At 56.7% G+C, this 14,168-nt stretch overlaps 1 protein-coding gene across 1 annotated transcript in view; it reads left to right on the plus strand.

The window, feature by feature from the left end:
• The first annotated feature begins 3,004 nt into the window (after positions 1-3,004).
• DOC2B (double C2-like domains, beta) overlaps positions 3,005-14,168 on the plus strand; it is a 34,473-nt gene continuing 23,309 nt past the window's right edge. Inside the window, exon 1 of the mRNA XM_010573751.1 lies at positions 3,005-3,335. Within this exon, the coding sequence (XP_010572053.1) occupies positions 3,005-3,335 (331 nt within the window). The remainder of the gene's footprint in view (positions 3,336-14,168) is intronic.

The following is a 14,168-nucleotide window of genomic DNA, read 5'->3' on the forward strand; positions in this document are numbered from 1 at the left end:
TATTTTTGTCCCTTTTACCTTCCGTGTTGTCATGCGTCATGTATGCCAGGGCTTGGTGCCTGGTTGTGCAGTCACCCCCAGCCACGTTCAGGGAGCCCTCAGTAAATATTGGGCTGTGCAGCCTAGAAGGAAACATTCAGGCAGTATGAGAAGGTAGGAAAAGTGTGGTTTATCAAAAACAAGCTGCTTTGGGACTCATTAAAAGCTAAGGAAGGGCTCCAGCTTCTTTCAGAAGGCTTGGGATCAGTCAGACTAGAAAGTCCCATCTGGGCTATTAGCAGTAAGTCTTGTTTTTGTTTCTTTCAGTCTATAAGGTCTGGGGACAGGGTGTCCCTTGGGGGCCAGTCCTGCCCTGACAGCAGGGAGGTTTGCCTGCTTCAGCTCTGTCTTCGCTTTTCCCTTAATCTGGTCCCCGCATGCACCCTCCCCTTGTGTCATCGGTTGCTCTCTGTGTCCCTGGGTGAGCTGAGCATCTCCCGTCGGTGCTGCTGGGCCTTGATCCTGGCTGTGGGCTGTCAGTGGTGCGGGGCAGCTTTTGGGGAGCTGCACGACGCAGGAGGAGGCAGAGCTCAGGGGGCTCCTCACCTTAATTACCAGAGCCTTGATTTTCTGACCTATAAAACAATCCTTGTCTATTTGGGTCTTGTGGTCTTTCTTGGAGGAAACATTTGAAATAATGATGCTTTTCTAATGGTAATAATGACATTAGGCTCTCATACATAACTTAATTTTATTTATCTATTTATTTGCCCTTTCTTAGAGGGAACTGCTGCTATTTTCTGGGCATTGGGCCCAATTTTTGCTTCATTCTGTCTGAGTCCACACTGCATCCTGGATGCTGCACCCAAAAATGGAGCCTGTGTGGATCCTGGCTGCTCCAAACCCGGAGGCAGCTCTTTGCGCCTCCCGTGATGTTCCCACCCATCGTCTTGCCACCTGCGAGGTTTTCAGCCTCGACCACACGAATGCGAAGCAGGTGGCATTTCCATCTGAATTAATATACTAGGAGTCCTTGGATGTGGGAAGGGGGTTAAACCGTCTCAGGCTGGATCCGCTGTTGGACCTTGCTGCAAGAGAGCAGTTTGTCTCCTGGCAGAGCAGCACAGATCACCTCTGTGCAATAGGTGGGAGCCGCCTCAAAGCGAAAATACAGCAGAGAGAGGAAGGAGTGGCTGAGCAGTATCCTGTTCTCCCAGGTCATTAGAGCATCCGTATGCATCATGTCTAGGTACAGAGCTATGACAAGTTTGGATGCTTCAGGAGAGAAATGTTTGCTTCCCAGCGAGAAGTAAATTAGGTTAGTTTGCCTAGTGTCAGTATGTTATGAGTCAGGGACGTTCATTAACATTTACCAAAATCTGAATGAAAACTGAATTCTTCATTAAGCAAAAAAGTTGGGTGTCATTTTGCTGGTTTTGGGGAAAATTCTCCAAAGAGCGGAGCTTTATTTTTAATAGACATCTGCATGCCAGCCTGCAGGAGACTGCAGTTCTGTGTGCATTGATGCGGGATCTGTATGTTGTCAGGTTACCTGGCGGTACCGGCTGTGATCAGCTTGACGTGGTGGTGGGTGACCAGCGCACGCAGCGTGTCCCAGCTTTGTGCCAGACCTGCCATGCCTGAGCCTGCAGAAAGTCTGCGCTGGGGGAGTTGCCCCTACAAAATATTTCAGACACATTTTCCTGGGCAGGGTGAGTTTCTATGCAGCGTTTCACACCGTGTTCTCGCAGCACTTGTCTTCTGACACTTCTTGCTCAAAAGTCCACTTCCAGTAGCTTGTGGAACCACAGATTTATTGATTTGGATGCAGGAGGAGATTAGGTAAAAACAGCAGTTTGAGACCAACTCCCTGAGCAAACCACAGCTCAGCATTTACCAGGGAGCCTGTGGCGGTCTGCAGGGAGCCTGTCCCCATCCTGGCTGGTGCCAGGGCCCTGTCCCTGCCCAGAAAGGTTGCCGGGGGAGTGCTGAGCCTGGCCACGCTGGCCGCGGGCCCTGGCCCAGCCCATCGCTCGCTCCTCTACGATGCTTTACCTGCTGCATTGCTCTATGCCGGCAGCCACAAGCTGGCTGGGAGAGGCTGTGCCGGCTGGGCTGTGAGCAAGTGCCATGTGTTGCTTCAGTCCCTGGTGCGTTCCCGGCCCTGGAGGCTGCGGGCAGCTCACCCAGCCCGCCCAGCTGGTGCTGAGCTCTGGAGGGGGCATCGCTGTGGGCTGAGGCCGGCTACGGCAGCAGGGCACCAAATCTGGGCTGCCCCTGCCCCTGCGAGCAGCGATGCGGCCGGAGCGGGGAGCGGGCAGCATGCCACCCGTGCCCCTGCTCAGTATGCAGCAGAGCACCTCCCTGGCACGTCCCCACAGCGAGCTGGGAGGGCACGGGGGCTGCCACGGTCCCCCGGGGGTCGGGGTAGCCCTGCTTCCCTCTCCGCGGCACGCCGGCGATGCGACGCAACGGGACAGCGGCTCCTGACCCCGAGCGGTGACCTTCCCCGCCTCCGGCGAGGTCTGGGGAGGACCGACCCCGCTTTGGCAGGGAGATGGGGCGAACGGGTGCGGGGAGGTGGGCTTCGACCCAACTTGCGTTTCGCTTCCCCCGGGGCGCGGCGGGGCTTTACTGGGGAAGGGGCGGGGGGCTGGCTGCCCACGCTGGCGGCCATGCGGCCAGGGCGGCGGGCTGGCCACAGCCCTCATTCCTTCGCTGCTGGGTACCGCTTTGTTGCTAGCTGGTGACATCACCCGAGAGCCCACCCCCTGCCTCTTATCCGTCTCTCCGTCTCGCTCATTTATTCACAGGCAGCGCTGGCAGGATCAGGGGCTGCGCGAGAGCCGGAGCTGGCGGCAGCAGCATGCGTGCGGCGTCTGAGGTTCAGGGTGCGAGAACCACGTAAGGTGCCCGCCAGAGCCTCCCCCCTCACCTACCTCCGCTTCCCCCGGCAGAAACTTCACAGCTTCCTCACGCACGGTCCGGGCTTCTCCGGGGGGGCTTGGCACCGACAGCCGCATGCATGACACTCCGAAAAGGAGAGAAAATGACCATAAGTATCCAGGAGCACATGGCTATTGACGTCTGCCCCGGCCCCATCAAACCCATCAAGCAGATCTCCGACTACTTCCCCCGCTTCCCCCGCGGGCTCCCCGCCGCCGTCGGCCGCAGCGGCACCCTGCGCTCCGCCGTCAGCCAGCCCTCCGTCAGCCCCGCCGAGGCCCCCCGTGAAGAGGACGAGGACGTGGACCAGCTTTTCGGGGCGTATGGCACGACGCCTGCCGAGCAGCCGGCCAAGTGCCAAGCGCCTGAGGAAGTGGTGGACCCCGAGGGCTATGAGTCCGACGACTGCAGTGAGTTCCTAAGTTTCCACGGGAGTTTGCCGGGTGCTGAGGGCAAGGGTGGGTCTTAGGACTGGTCCCCCATCTTGCTGCTTGAGCTGTGCGCCTTTCCCGGCTGCCGGCCACGCTGTCCGTTCCTGGGATTACACTGCAGCAGTGACAAGCCCTCTGCTCTAGCCAGGGAGGCTGTCACAGCATCACTCCGGCGCTGCCCGTGGGTGGAGGGAGGCCCTGGGAGCGTGCCTGCTGCAGCCAGGTTGGCCGCTGAACCCAAACTAGGGAAGTCTCCCAAGAGCCACCAGTTGCTGTGCTTTGCTGGTGTGGTTGATGCACTTCTCTGCCTCGTCCCTGCTCGGCTCCTTGCCTCCGAAGGCTGCCAGCTGGGCTCAGACCCTTCGGTTAATCCGTCTCGGTGGTGCAGCCTGCTCCAGCCACGCTGCTGATTAGCTGGCGATACGCTCCAGCATCGCCCGGCTCCAGATCGGGGAGATTTGTTCAGAATGACATCTGCACGGGAAATCTCTGCCCTCTCCCTCGGCAAACTCCAGCGTGTCATTCCTCACCCTCCAGCTGCAGACAGAGCCCTGCATGAGACCAGGGGGGGCTTTTGAACAGAAGGCTTTGGTTCTGGTAGATGCAGGTGTTTGCAGCGAGGTTTAACCCCTCCCCACCCAAAACGTCCTTCCCACCCAGCTCAGTGGAGCTTGCAGGCTGCAAAGCAGCTGCTGTCTGGCTCTGCCAGCCACGGTGGCCAGGATAGTGTTGCTTTCCTTAAGGTCGGCTAAAACCCAAGGTCTCGATTCAGCCCAGCCTTTAGGGGCCAGATCCTGCGAGGGGCTGAGCGCAAAGTTTGAAGCCGGGAGGTGCCGAGGAAGGGAGTCAGTGCTGCTGAGCAGTGCTGCGTGCTCGTCCTGGGGGAAGGGGGAGGCTGAGCTCCCACGACGCTGAGCTGTTTACGGCCCAGCGCCGGGCAGGCGGTGGCTTTCCCTGTGCAAAATGTCACAGCCCTGCCTCAGCATTGCTCCCTCGCTGCTGGGCGCTGGGCTGGCCTGGGCTGCTGCCATCTATGCCGGACCCTGGAGCAAGAGCCCAGGGAGAGCTCCACGAAGGACTGTGCTTGCTACAAGGTGGCACGGCTGTCCCTGTGCCCCCTTTTGCCTGCTGACCACCAGCTACAGCTCTGGGAGAGGCTGAGGCTCTGGGTCCAACCCCCAAACCGGCGCTCCCTCCTTCCCCATCCTGGTGTCAGGGTCACGCTCCCTTTGGAAGAGGCGAGAGCCTCTGCACGCCCAGAGAGAACATCTCTGCTAAGCTGCGTTTGTCCCAGCAGGGCAGTTAACACTGACTTTAACTGGATTTGGGTTATTTGCTGCTCTAATTATTAGATCGTCTTTGCTCATCCCGGCAATAGAAATGGGAGCAACTGGGCTTCAGGGGCAGAGGTGTGTGTGGGAGCCAAAGCGCTTGAGGCCCTGGGGCGCAGCGCTTTCACGGCTGACTCGGCTGACTCGCAGGGAAATTGCCTTCGGTGCTGCTTCTTGCATTTACCCCCACCAGCGATGCTGGAAGCAGCTTGGCTCAGTGCCGGGGGCCGGCGGGTGTTTGTCTCACCCCGGCTGGTGTTAAGAAGAGTGTTTCTTGCAGCGTAACAGGTGTCAGGCAAACTGCTGAGGCTGTTTTGTCAGATGTGGTGGGTTTTCAGCTGGCAAAGGCACAGCGGTGCCAGGAGCAGAGTGGGGAGGTGGGACTGCTGGTGTCACATCTCTGGGGACAGTACAGGATGGGCCCGGCGGCTCTCAGGGCACTGGTTGGCATAAATGCGCAGGATGAAACTGTCACTCCTCCATGTTTAGCAGCCAAGTCACAAAGCCAGATGAGGGCTTGCTGGCCCCATTTCCCAGGCGGGGAACGGGGAGGGGATTCGTGCAGCCTGACTTGAGCCGTCGGCTATGCTGGGGAGAGTCTTTTAGCTCCCCCACATCCCTGGCGGGTGATTCAGGGCTGTTGCATTAGTCACCTGCACTAAATTTCCCCTGGGGAACCTGTCTCCACCTGTACAGCAGAAGAGAGTTGGGGTTTAGGTGGTGTCAGTTCCCTCGGGTGACACGCAGGGTTCAGGGATTTGACCGAGGTCTCTGGGGATGGTGGTGTCGGAGCTTGAGCGCAGCACCCACAAGTTGAGGTCTTGCTGCGCAGGGACATGTCTTGCCTCGCTCCCCAGAGATGCTCCCTGCACAGCCCCTGGAGAGGTGCAGGGAGAGGGATTTTGCCATGGCAGGATCCATCAGGAGGAGAAGGAGGAGAGGACGACTCCTTCCCGTTTATCCCACCTGCCTGCGCATTTCCCTCCTCCAACACCAAAGCGATGGTGCTGGCTGGCTGGATGGGAGGAGTAGAGCTGCCCCTGCCTGGAGAAATGCAGCATTTGTCTGGGTTTCCCCTACACTCGTTCCTGCCCAGGTTTACTTCTCCAGCCTGGTGTTTCTGGGTTTCCAGCAGCACCGAGACTGATGGGTGACGGGGCCGTGTTTCTCAGTCACGGCAGCACTGCAGGGTGGCATCGGGCAGGGGCAGGACCAGAGCTGCCAGCATCCCTGCCCGACCTCCGGCACCCCTGGCAGGGCTGCAGGGAGCCGTGCAGGGTAGGTCCTGCCTGCGCCCTGCTGCAGCTCGCCCGGGCTGGCTCCTTGTACCGCGTTTCTTAATCTTTCGCCGAGTGGCATTCCTGACCCCACCAGCAATCCTGGGAGGTGCCTGCGGAGCCGGCAGGAGCTTCCCTCCTGCAGAGGGCCTCTCCCTGGGATGTGGGCAGCCACAGAGCAGAACAGCCCTGGGAGAAGCATCAGTGGCTGCTCCCATTCAAGCAGGGTGGCCTGAGCCAGCGGTTTGGCATCCCCAGGGAGGAGAGACCTGTGTGTGTCTGTGCATGTGTGTGTTTGGTGCTTTGGAAACCCAAGAATCCCAGGGCTGCTGGAGGCAGGTGGGATCCCTCCAGAGATGGCCAGGGACCTGGCCGAGCTGTGGTAGGGTGAGAGGGGACCCGCTGACCTGGGCATTCGCCACGGGCAGATGGCACCCGTCACTGGGAGGCTGATGCAGAGGCTCGAGTTGTTGGCTCTGGGGCATGTGGGGCTGAGGCCAGTGGTTCAGGGCACCGCAATGCAGCGCTGCGGAGCCGGGGAGTGCAGTGCCCAAGGGAGCTGTGGAAGTGCCAAGGAAAACAAGCGTGGTCTCCGTAGGGCAGCCATAACCAGCCTGTTGAATGCAGTGAGTGGCACGGAGGAGGCAGGGCCGTGGAGCTGACAGCAGATAATGAGCGGAGACTTTGGGGCTGGCCCTGGGAGCACTGGGAATCATCCGGAAGCCAGCCTTTCCCATCAGACCTGCCAGCAGCGATGCTGTGAGGATTTGCAGGCTTGTGGTCGGTACCAGGGCCTTTGGGAGACCCCTGGGAGAGGGACTTGTCACTGCCCTGTGCCTCCTCTGTCTCACCTCTGCAGAGATGCTCCGGGACTGGAGCCCAAGCTGTACAGAGCAGGACTCTTCCCTCAGCGGTTTTGTTCCCAACGGAGCTGCTGAGGAGGGGGAATGAGGCAGGAGCGGTGCGGAAACGCGCGTTTGGTGCAAACTCTGCAGAAGGGTGGTTTGGTGCTGTTGGACCAGCTCTAGCATCTGCTGTGAGCTGAGAGGACCAGCAGGGATTTGAGGATGGGAAAGAGGGATTCTCTCCTATTGCCTTGGGACACCCAGCTCTCAGCTTATCTGTGGTTCCCCTGGCTGGTGCCCAGGGACAGCAGCAGTGCCCTGTCCCCTGGGGTCCCCAGGCACCAGGGATGCTTCCCACCCAATCTGGCGGCACACTGCCAGGGGAACTCGGTTCACAAGAGAAATAAGCAAATGCCAGCTAGGTGGCAATGTGCCACCTGCGAGGAGTTCGGTCTCGCCTCTCATATCCCCTGATTCCACACAAATCCCTGCCCCTGGAGTGGCTGCGCTTTCCCTTCCACAGCACCAGTGTGAATTTGTACCTGACAGATTATTAAAGGTCTCTGGAATCTCCGCGCAAGCAGCACAGAGGGAGAAACATGGTCCCTCCGAGGGAGCGCTGCCGTGGCTGCTCTCGCTGGGGGACGGCACTGGAGGGAGCAGCCATCCTTCTTCTGTAAGGTGCAAACAAGTTTCTACCCCTTGAAGAAATGCTCCATTCCCCTGAGCTGCTGTTTGGCTTTGGAGCGAGGCTGTGGCCAGTGCTGGAATTTCCTCCCTCCTCTGCACGTTTTTGGCTCTAGCTTTTCGGATGGGGAGGCAGCCCGAGAGCAGGGGGGTTGCAGCGGGAGCTAGCGTTTCTGGAAGAGCTGCTCCATACTGTTCCTGCCAGTGCTCTAGGGCTGTTTATATATGTACAAACCCAGCCAATTTTATAGCGTGCCCAGCTTTATTCATGGGAGGAGCAGGCTCGCGAGCTCCCGAGCTGCAGCAGCATAAAAATGACTTCTCCAAACTACAGCTGAAAGGCCTGTCCTGGTGCACGGCTGCTCACGACGCCTGCTGCAAGCAACGCCACGGAAGTTATTCTTATTTTGAGCAAAGAAGATAATTAGGCAGGCAAAGCCATCATGCAGATATTAATTACTGGCTGCTTAAAGACGTAAAGAAGAATGAAGGTCTTAAGGGGTGCAGGGTTTGCAAGTCACCTGGCAATGCTTTTGGCCAGGCAGGAGGAGACAGGAGAGACAACAAGGGGAAATGTGCATTGAAACGATGAGGATAGTTACTTCTGAAACGCAGCTCCTTAGCATATGCTGCCACTGCTATTTATAACCTTTGAATCGTCTTTTCAATCCAGATAAGGCCAAAAGAAGTTTTTTTTTTTAACTCAGGAAACTAAACAAACCACTGCTGATTTTGGCAGAGCCTGGCGCATGGTTTTGCCAACCATACCACGACCCAAGCTGCCTACACCAAAAAAACGCATACAGGTACGGGGCAGTGTTGGACCCCAGGTTTAAGGGCATTGGGGAGCTTGTAGCCCTCCCAGGGGAGACGCAGGGTGTTAACCGAGGTGACTTTGGATTAGCTCCTGTCTGGTTTCCCACAGGATACCCAGGTATCGGGAAGGTGCTGGCGTGGGATGAGCTCTTGCCCTTTCCTGCTGGCCGCCCCATCAGTGGTCCAGGTGGAGACTGCACATCGGGTGCTCCTTGTCCACCAAGGAGCCTTCAGCCCCCGGAGATGCTCGTTCCCAGGGGGTGGCCGTGGCCAGGGACACCCTGGAGTGCTGGAGATAAATGCAGGGCACCTGGTGAGGCCAGCACACGAGGGCAAGCAGGGTCTGTCTGGGCATCCCTCCTCCAACAGCGATGGAGGGAGCATATGTGTCGTGGCCTCCAGCGTCTCTGCTAATGAAGGAGCCACATGGCTGCTGGTTAACGAGGGGCGCTTCTTCTGCCTGGCTCCCTCCCTCCTCAGGAGACGATGCCTGGCTGGAGGAGGGAGGTTCCCTGCCCCGCAGTGGCTCTGCCACCCTCATCCCTTCACTGGCACCCCTCGCTCCAACGTGCTTGAGCCCAAGGGGTTCCCGGATCTTTCATCTTTGTATTTAACACTGAAGGCAATTTTGGGGGGTTGTTAATTGCAATACTGTATTTCATTAAAGGGAGAGAGAGGGAGAGATTTGAAGGCCATTTCTAAATTGAAATTGCTGACAGTCTAATTGCTGCTGACATCAGGGACCATTTAGTGCTGTAAAACATAATTGCATCTCTGAACTGTTCTGAGCAGATAAGTGTTCCTCTGAACACTCCTCCTGGAGAAGACAGAAGAGCTGATGAGCATCCATCAACCAGCCTCTCAAAGAAGTAGCTCCCTGCTCCAGAGCTTGCCAGGGGCTGGCGCTGTGTCTCCAAAATGAAGAACTATTAATTGCCATAGATTTTAAATGAAAAACCCACAACGAGGCAGGGAGCAGTTGCAAGGAAGAAGAGTTGTGCTCATTCCTCACTCCCGGTCCTGTTGAATTCAACCACATCTGTGGAGCTCCCAAGGAAGGAAGGTCTCCTGCCTGTGTGCTGGATCTGGTCCCTGCTGGGTTTTTGCGTAGGACTGGGAACGTCCTGCCCTGCCTGCGGCAGCGGCCCAAAGTCCTGTGGCAGCATGTGGTTCAGGGGCCGATGGGAATGTCCATGTCCCAGCATGGTGTGCTGTCCCTGGGGTACGTCCCAAAACCTTCCACAGGACGCCTTTTTCATGGAGTAGCTCGTGGTGATGCTGACTTCAGAAGCGTTCCATTTCCAGCTGCCTTTGTCACCTTCCCTGGCTAATGCTGAAACCCGCAGCGTTGCCTGTGGCTGTAGGTCTGTGCCAGAGGTCAGCGCTACCATCAGACCCGGGGCCTTACAGCTGTCAGGGTCTGCACCGCCTCGACTCGGCACCTTATGGGATCGATCCATCCCTGACGAACCGCGCACCCTCTCCCCGCGGAGGCATGTGATTCGCAAGCAGCAGCCCAAGCGGGTCTGTGCACGGACCGGGAGCGCTGTGGGTGCTGGGCAAGCTTGGCCCTGGCTGCGGAAGGCTGCTGGGACCGATGGTGCTGTTTTCCAGGGGTGTCTCTGAGGACTTCCAGGAGCTCGCTCCCACATGGAGCAGGGAGTCAGGCCTCGAGCTGCCCTGGCACCCATTGCCCATGCTGCCCTGCTGTGTGCCGCTGGACCTGGATGAGGCACTGCTGCACCCCAGGGAGGCAGGAGTGCATGCAGCCACGCGCCAAAGGGATCTTCAGCAGCCCGGCTTGGAAATGGCAAGAAATAATTTCTGTTCCTCCTGAGAAGTCATTTACTGACATTTTACATGGGGCTGTAAGTGCACAGAATTACTTGCTGCCTTTCAGGACCTTTAAAATTATCTCCATTGCAGAGGAAAATTAAAGCAATGGAAGAATAGGGACCTATCTTTTATAGTGCATTAAAAAGTACCTAGTCTGAAGGTTACTGAACCTGTGCTTTCTGTAAGGGAGAGCTAATCCAGACAATCCCCAGCAGTCTTTTTACTGCTCCACTCTGATCTCCCTGGCACAAAATCCATGAGCAGATTATCTTGGGAGCAGCAATGCTGATAAGCAGAGGGACTTAAGGCTTTTGGACTTCTTTTTAATTAGTTCTATAGTGGGGTTTTTTTGTGCACACCTCAATTTCTCCTAGTGCAGAGCCTTGCTGGGCTTTCTAATGGCAGTCATGCTGCAAAAGCTTTCCTGAGGTAAGGGAGGTAAGGAGCCCACTCAATCATCGCTTCCTTCCCCTGCGGGCTTTGCCGAAGCTTGTGGGTCTGTTCTACAAGTGTCGGTGCCTCTTCTACGTCTTGAGCATCTCTTGGGCAGAGAAACTCTTCTCCTTGGGGTGTCCCAGGCCACCAAGGTGGTAGATCTGCCACCCTGCGTGGGCCAGGCAAGGGCACGTAGCCTGCAAGGACAGGGGCTAGATAAAGGAGCAGAGCAGAGATTTATCACCGGGTTTTGCCTTTCATCCCGCAGGTATAAATAGAAGCTACTTCAGCCTCCCCGTCACCCTGGGCGCTGATGGGAAATGTCAGCAATAAACAATTTCTGCCGACTCCACCAACAAGGGCGGTAGCGGCGCTGTGCCAGGACGTCGCGGTGCCCGCAGGCGCCAGGCGCACTCGCCGTATCCCACGGCTAAACCCAGAGACTCATCTGCCGGTTATGCTGGCCTCTAATAATTTTGTGGCCTACTGAATTAATCAAAATGCCCAAAGGTCAGTGGGAGAAGAGGCCGCATTCCTGTGCAAGTCAGATTTATTTTCCTTCTTAGAGCCTGTGTTAAATGTCAGACCCTGGCCAGCACTTTCCCATCAATCTCTCCCAATTCATGGAGAGGAAAGAGGGTCAGAACCTGCTAATGAGTTCAGCTCTCCTAATGGTTATTTTATCATTGGAGCGGAATAATTGTAATAATAACATTACATCCTGCCTGCTGTCTGGATTGCGCAAAGCTGCCTTTGTAATGCCTGACAAAGACATTTATTTATATTTTTTTATTTGCAGCCTGTGTGATTAGAGGGCAGCGTTCAGAATAGCCCAGTCGAGTTAAATACGTCTAGTAACAGCGCTTCGAGTCTAATTGCTGCCCTTTTCTTTTTTAGGCACTTGCTCCCCTAATTAAGAGCACAATTGAGTTGCATCTCAGCTGCGAGGACGGGTGGGAGAAGGAAAGCAATCAAAGAAGGGCGATTCGGCTGCTTTGCGGGGTGCCCTGTTCGGAGCTGGGTGCGCCCCTGGGTGGCTGCTGCAGCCCGGAGGCTTTGGGCCCAATCCTGCTGGCTGGAGACGGCGGATCTCCCACAGCCGGGGCTGGGTGTGCTGCAGGCGGTTTTGCAGGAGGGGGTGAGAGCGGTGAGACCTGTGCCGGCGTCCTGGTGTTGGCTTGCCTGGCTGCTCGCTCGGCGTGCTCCCCACTCCGGGAGCGCAGGGCTGGTTTTCCAGCTGGGCTGTGGTCCTGTGAGGGTTCACGGGTTGTGTGCTGCGGGAGGTGGAGGTCTCCCACCATCTCCTCAGGCCTCCGAGCATCCCCGGGGCCAGTCTGCCCGGTAGCGGCCGGCCAGGGTCGCAGGCAGCTTGAGCATCAGCCTTGTCTCTGCCTTTGCCGCTGTGCCGGATCCGTCAGCCGGCAGCGCGTCCCCAGGAGGGAACAGAGCCGGAGCGGCTGCGACCGCGCCGCAGGCGCTCTGCTCCTGCGGGAGATGTGTCCTCGGCATCCGCCATCCCGCTGGGTGCTGGCTCTTGCAGCGGCGCTCGCCCTCGGCTCCGTAGCGGCACCTTAGCTGCCAAACCCCAAGTTAGCCTGATCGCTTTTGTCATCTCCATACGGCCGCGTTTTTAAGCAATTAGCACGACACGTTCCGCCGGTGTTTCTGCAGACCATTCCTTGGGAATCGAGACTCGCCATCAACAACAAAAAAATCTCCGCGTAGAGCAAAACCTCTCCAGGGCCGGAGGAGAGCTGGAAATGGAGCCCAGCAGGGCTGGGGGGGGCCAGGCACTCCCATCAATGCCCTCCCATCTGCTGGCAGCTCCGAGACGAATGGGAACTGCTCAAGGTTTGCTCATGAACCGCCAGTGCTGGGGAGCAGGACCTTAGTCCTCAGTTGCAAAAGAAGCTGCTGCAGTGTTACGGTGCTTTTAGGTTTTGCCCGTCTTGCCGGAGCGGGGCTCCCCGCTGCCCTTGCCCCTGGGGCAGGTTGCAGCGCTGAGGAGACAGGAGGCTTTGTCAGTATTTCCTGGCCGAAGTCTGTTTTCACGCCAAGCTTTTCATTTGTTTTATAAATTGCCAAATCCAGCAGGCTAAGCCGCAGGCCCCCTTCTGTGATAAAAATAAAATAACAGCTTGAACTTGGGAGGGCCAAGCGGCGGGGCTGGCAGGAAGCGACTGATTAAAGGGCAGGTGGAAATGATGAGGCTCCCAAACCGGAGGCTTCATCTTCCGCTCTCGAGCGAAAATGCAGATTTATTGAGTTTTGCTGACTTGGCTTTCACCCGCGTGCCGTGGAGCCTCCCTCTACACCCACTCCGTCGCGACGGGGCTGGTGCTCCGATGCTGCCGTACGCGGCCGTGAGTTCCCCATCGCTCAGCGCGGGCAGGGGACGGCCAGCCACCAGCACGCTGGGGCACGGCTATGCTTTCCTCCTCCTTGCGTGATATGGAGCGAGTTTGGCCGGTAATTGCTCTGGAAATACCTGTTTGGGCCAAACCCAGAGATGACGCACAAGGTGTTGCAGGTTTGGCCTCACCTTGTATCATTTCCATCTTCCCTGAGCCCTGGCAGATAAACGCCACTGATTTATGACTTACCTAAACCGATAGCTAACGTGCCATGAAATTACTCCAGAACAAGGGGGGCTACGTTATTCTGGCAGAAATCTCTCTGAATGTTTTCTCTGCTTTGAAGGCAAGATATTTGCTCCGGAGCAATGATTTTTATTTGCTAGCAGGCAAACCTGTAGCTCACTTGCATCTGGGCTGGAAGATTGCTGTGAAATTGCAGCAGGAAGGTTTCAGTGCCTCTGAATATCTGCCGCCTCCCAGGGCGCCTTGCTGCAGAGGCTACTGAAGCTGGAAAAAACCCCCACCTTATTTCCTGCCATAAAGTTTGTCTAACTTACCTCCCAGGCAGCAAACCCTGCTTTGATATTAAGCAAAATTGTGCTGTTTTTTATTTTGGATTTTTTTTTTTCCCCTGCTCTGTGTGCGCAGCAGGAAGGTGCAGTTACCTTGGAAACAGCGGTGGGATGCTGTGCGGTGGGAAGGCAGCGCTTGGGCAGACCCCTTTTGGGAAGGTGGGCGCAGAAAAGTGTGGGTTGCCAGGTCCAGAGCCGCCCTGGAAGTTCAAGGCTGGTGGTAGGCGAAGCTGTGCCGGGGGAGATGCTGCTCCGTGTCTGGGCTTTGGTGTGCAAATTGGGTCTGGGAACCTTGGAGAAAGTTAAATCATGTCTTTTGGAAAGCATGTCTTTTTAAGACTTTTCCTCTGCTTTGAATTAGCATGACTTGCTCAGATTGTCCAAAGGGAAAGAATTTCTCAAATCAAATGTACTTTTGCTGCTGAGGCTCTTCTGGTTTGTTCTGGTCTCCTGCCCCTTCCCTGTGGTCCCATCCCAGGAGATGCCCCGTTGCTGCCATTCCTGGGTTGCGGATGCCGTAAGGGAATGCTGCTCTGATTAAAAGCTGTTGGTGTTTTTCATTTTAACCATAAAAGTATTTCCATTCTCACTGGGTTTAATTTACAGTTTGCAGCCAAATCGGAGCTGGGAAGGGATCCCATTGGTGGCTCATTTGT

This window comes from Haliaeetus leucocephalus, unplaced genomic scaffold, assembly GCF_000737465.1.
Source record: "Haliaeetus leucocephalus isolate CR32 unplaced genomic scaffold, Haliaeetus_leucocephalus-4.0 Scaffold395, whole genome shotgun sequence".
In the NCBI taxonomy this organism is placed as follows: Eukaryota; Metazoa; Chordata; class Aves; order Accipitriformes; family Accipitridae; genus Haliaeetus; species Haliaeetus leucocephalus.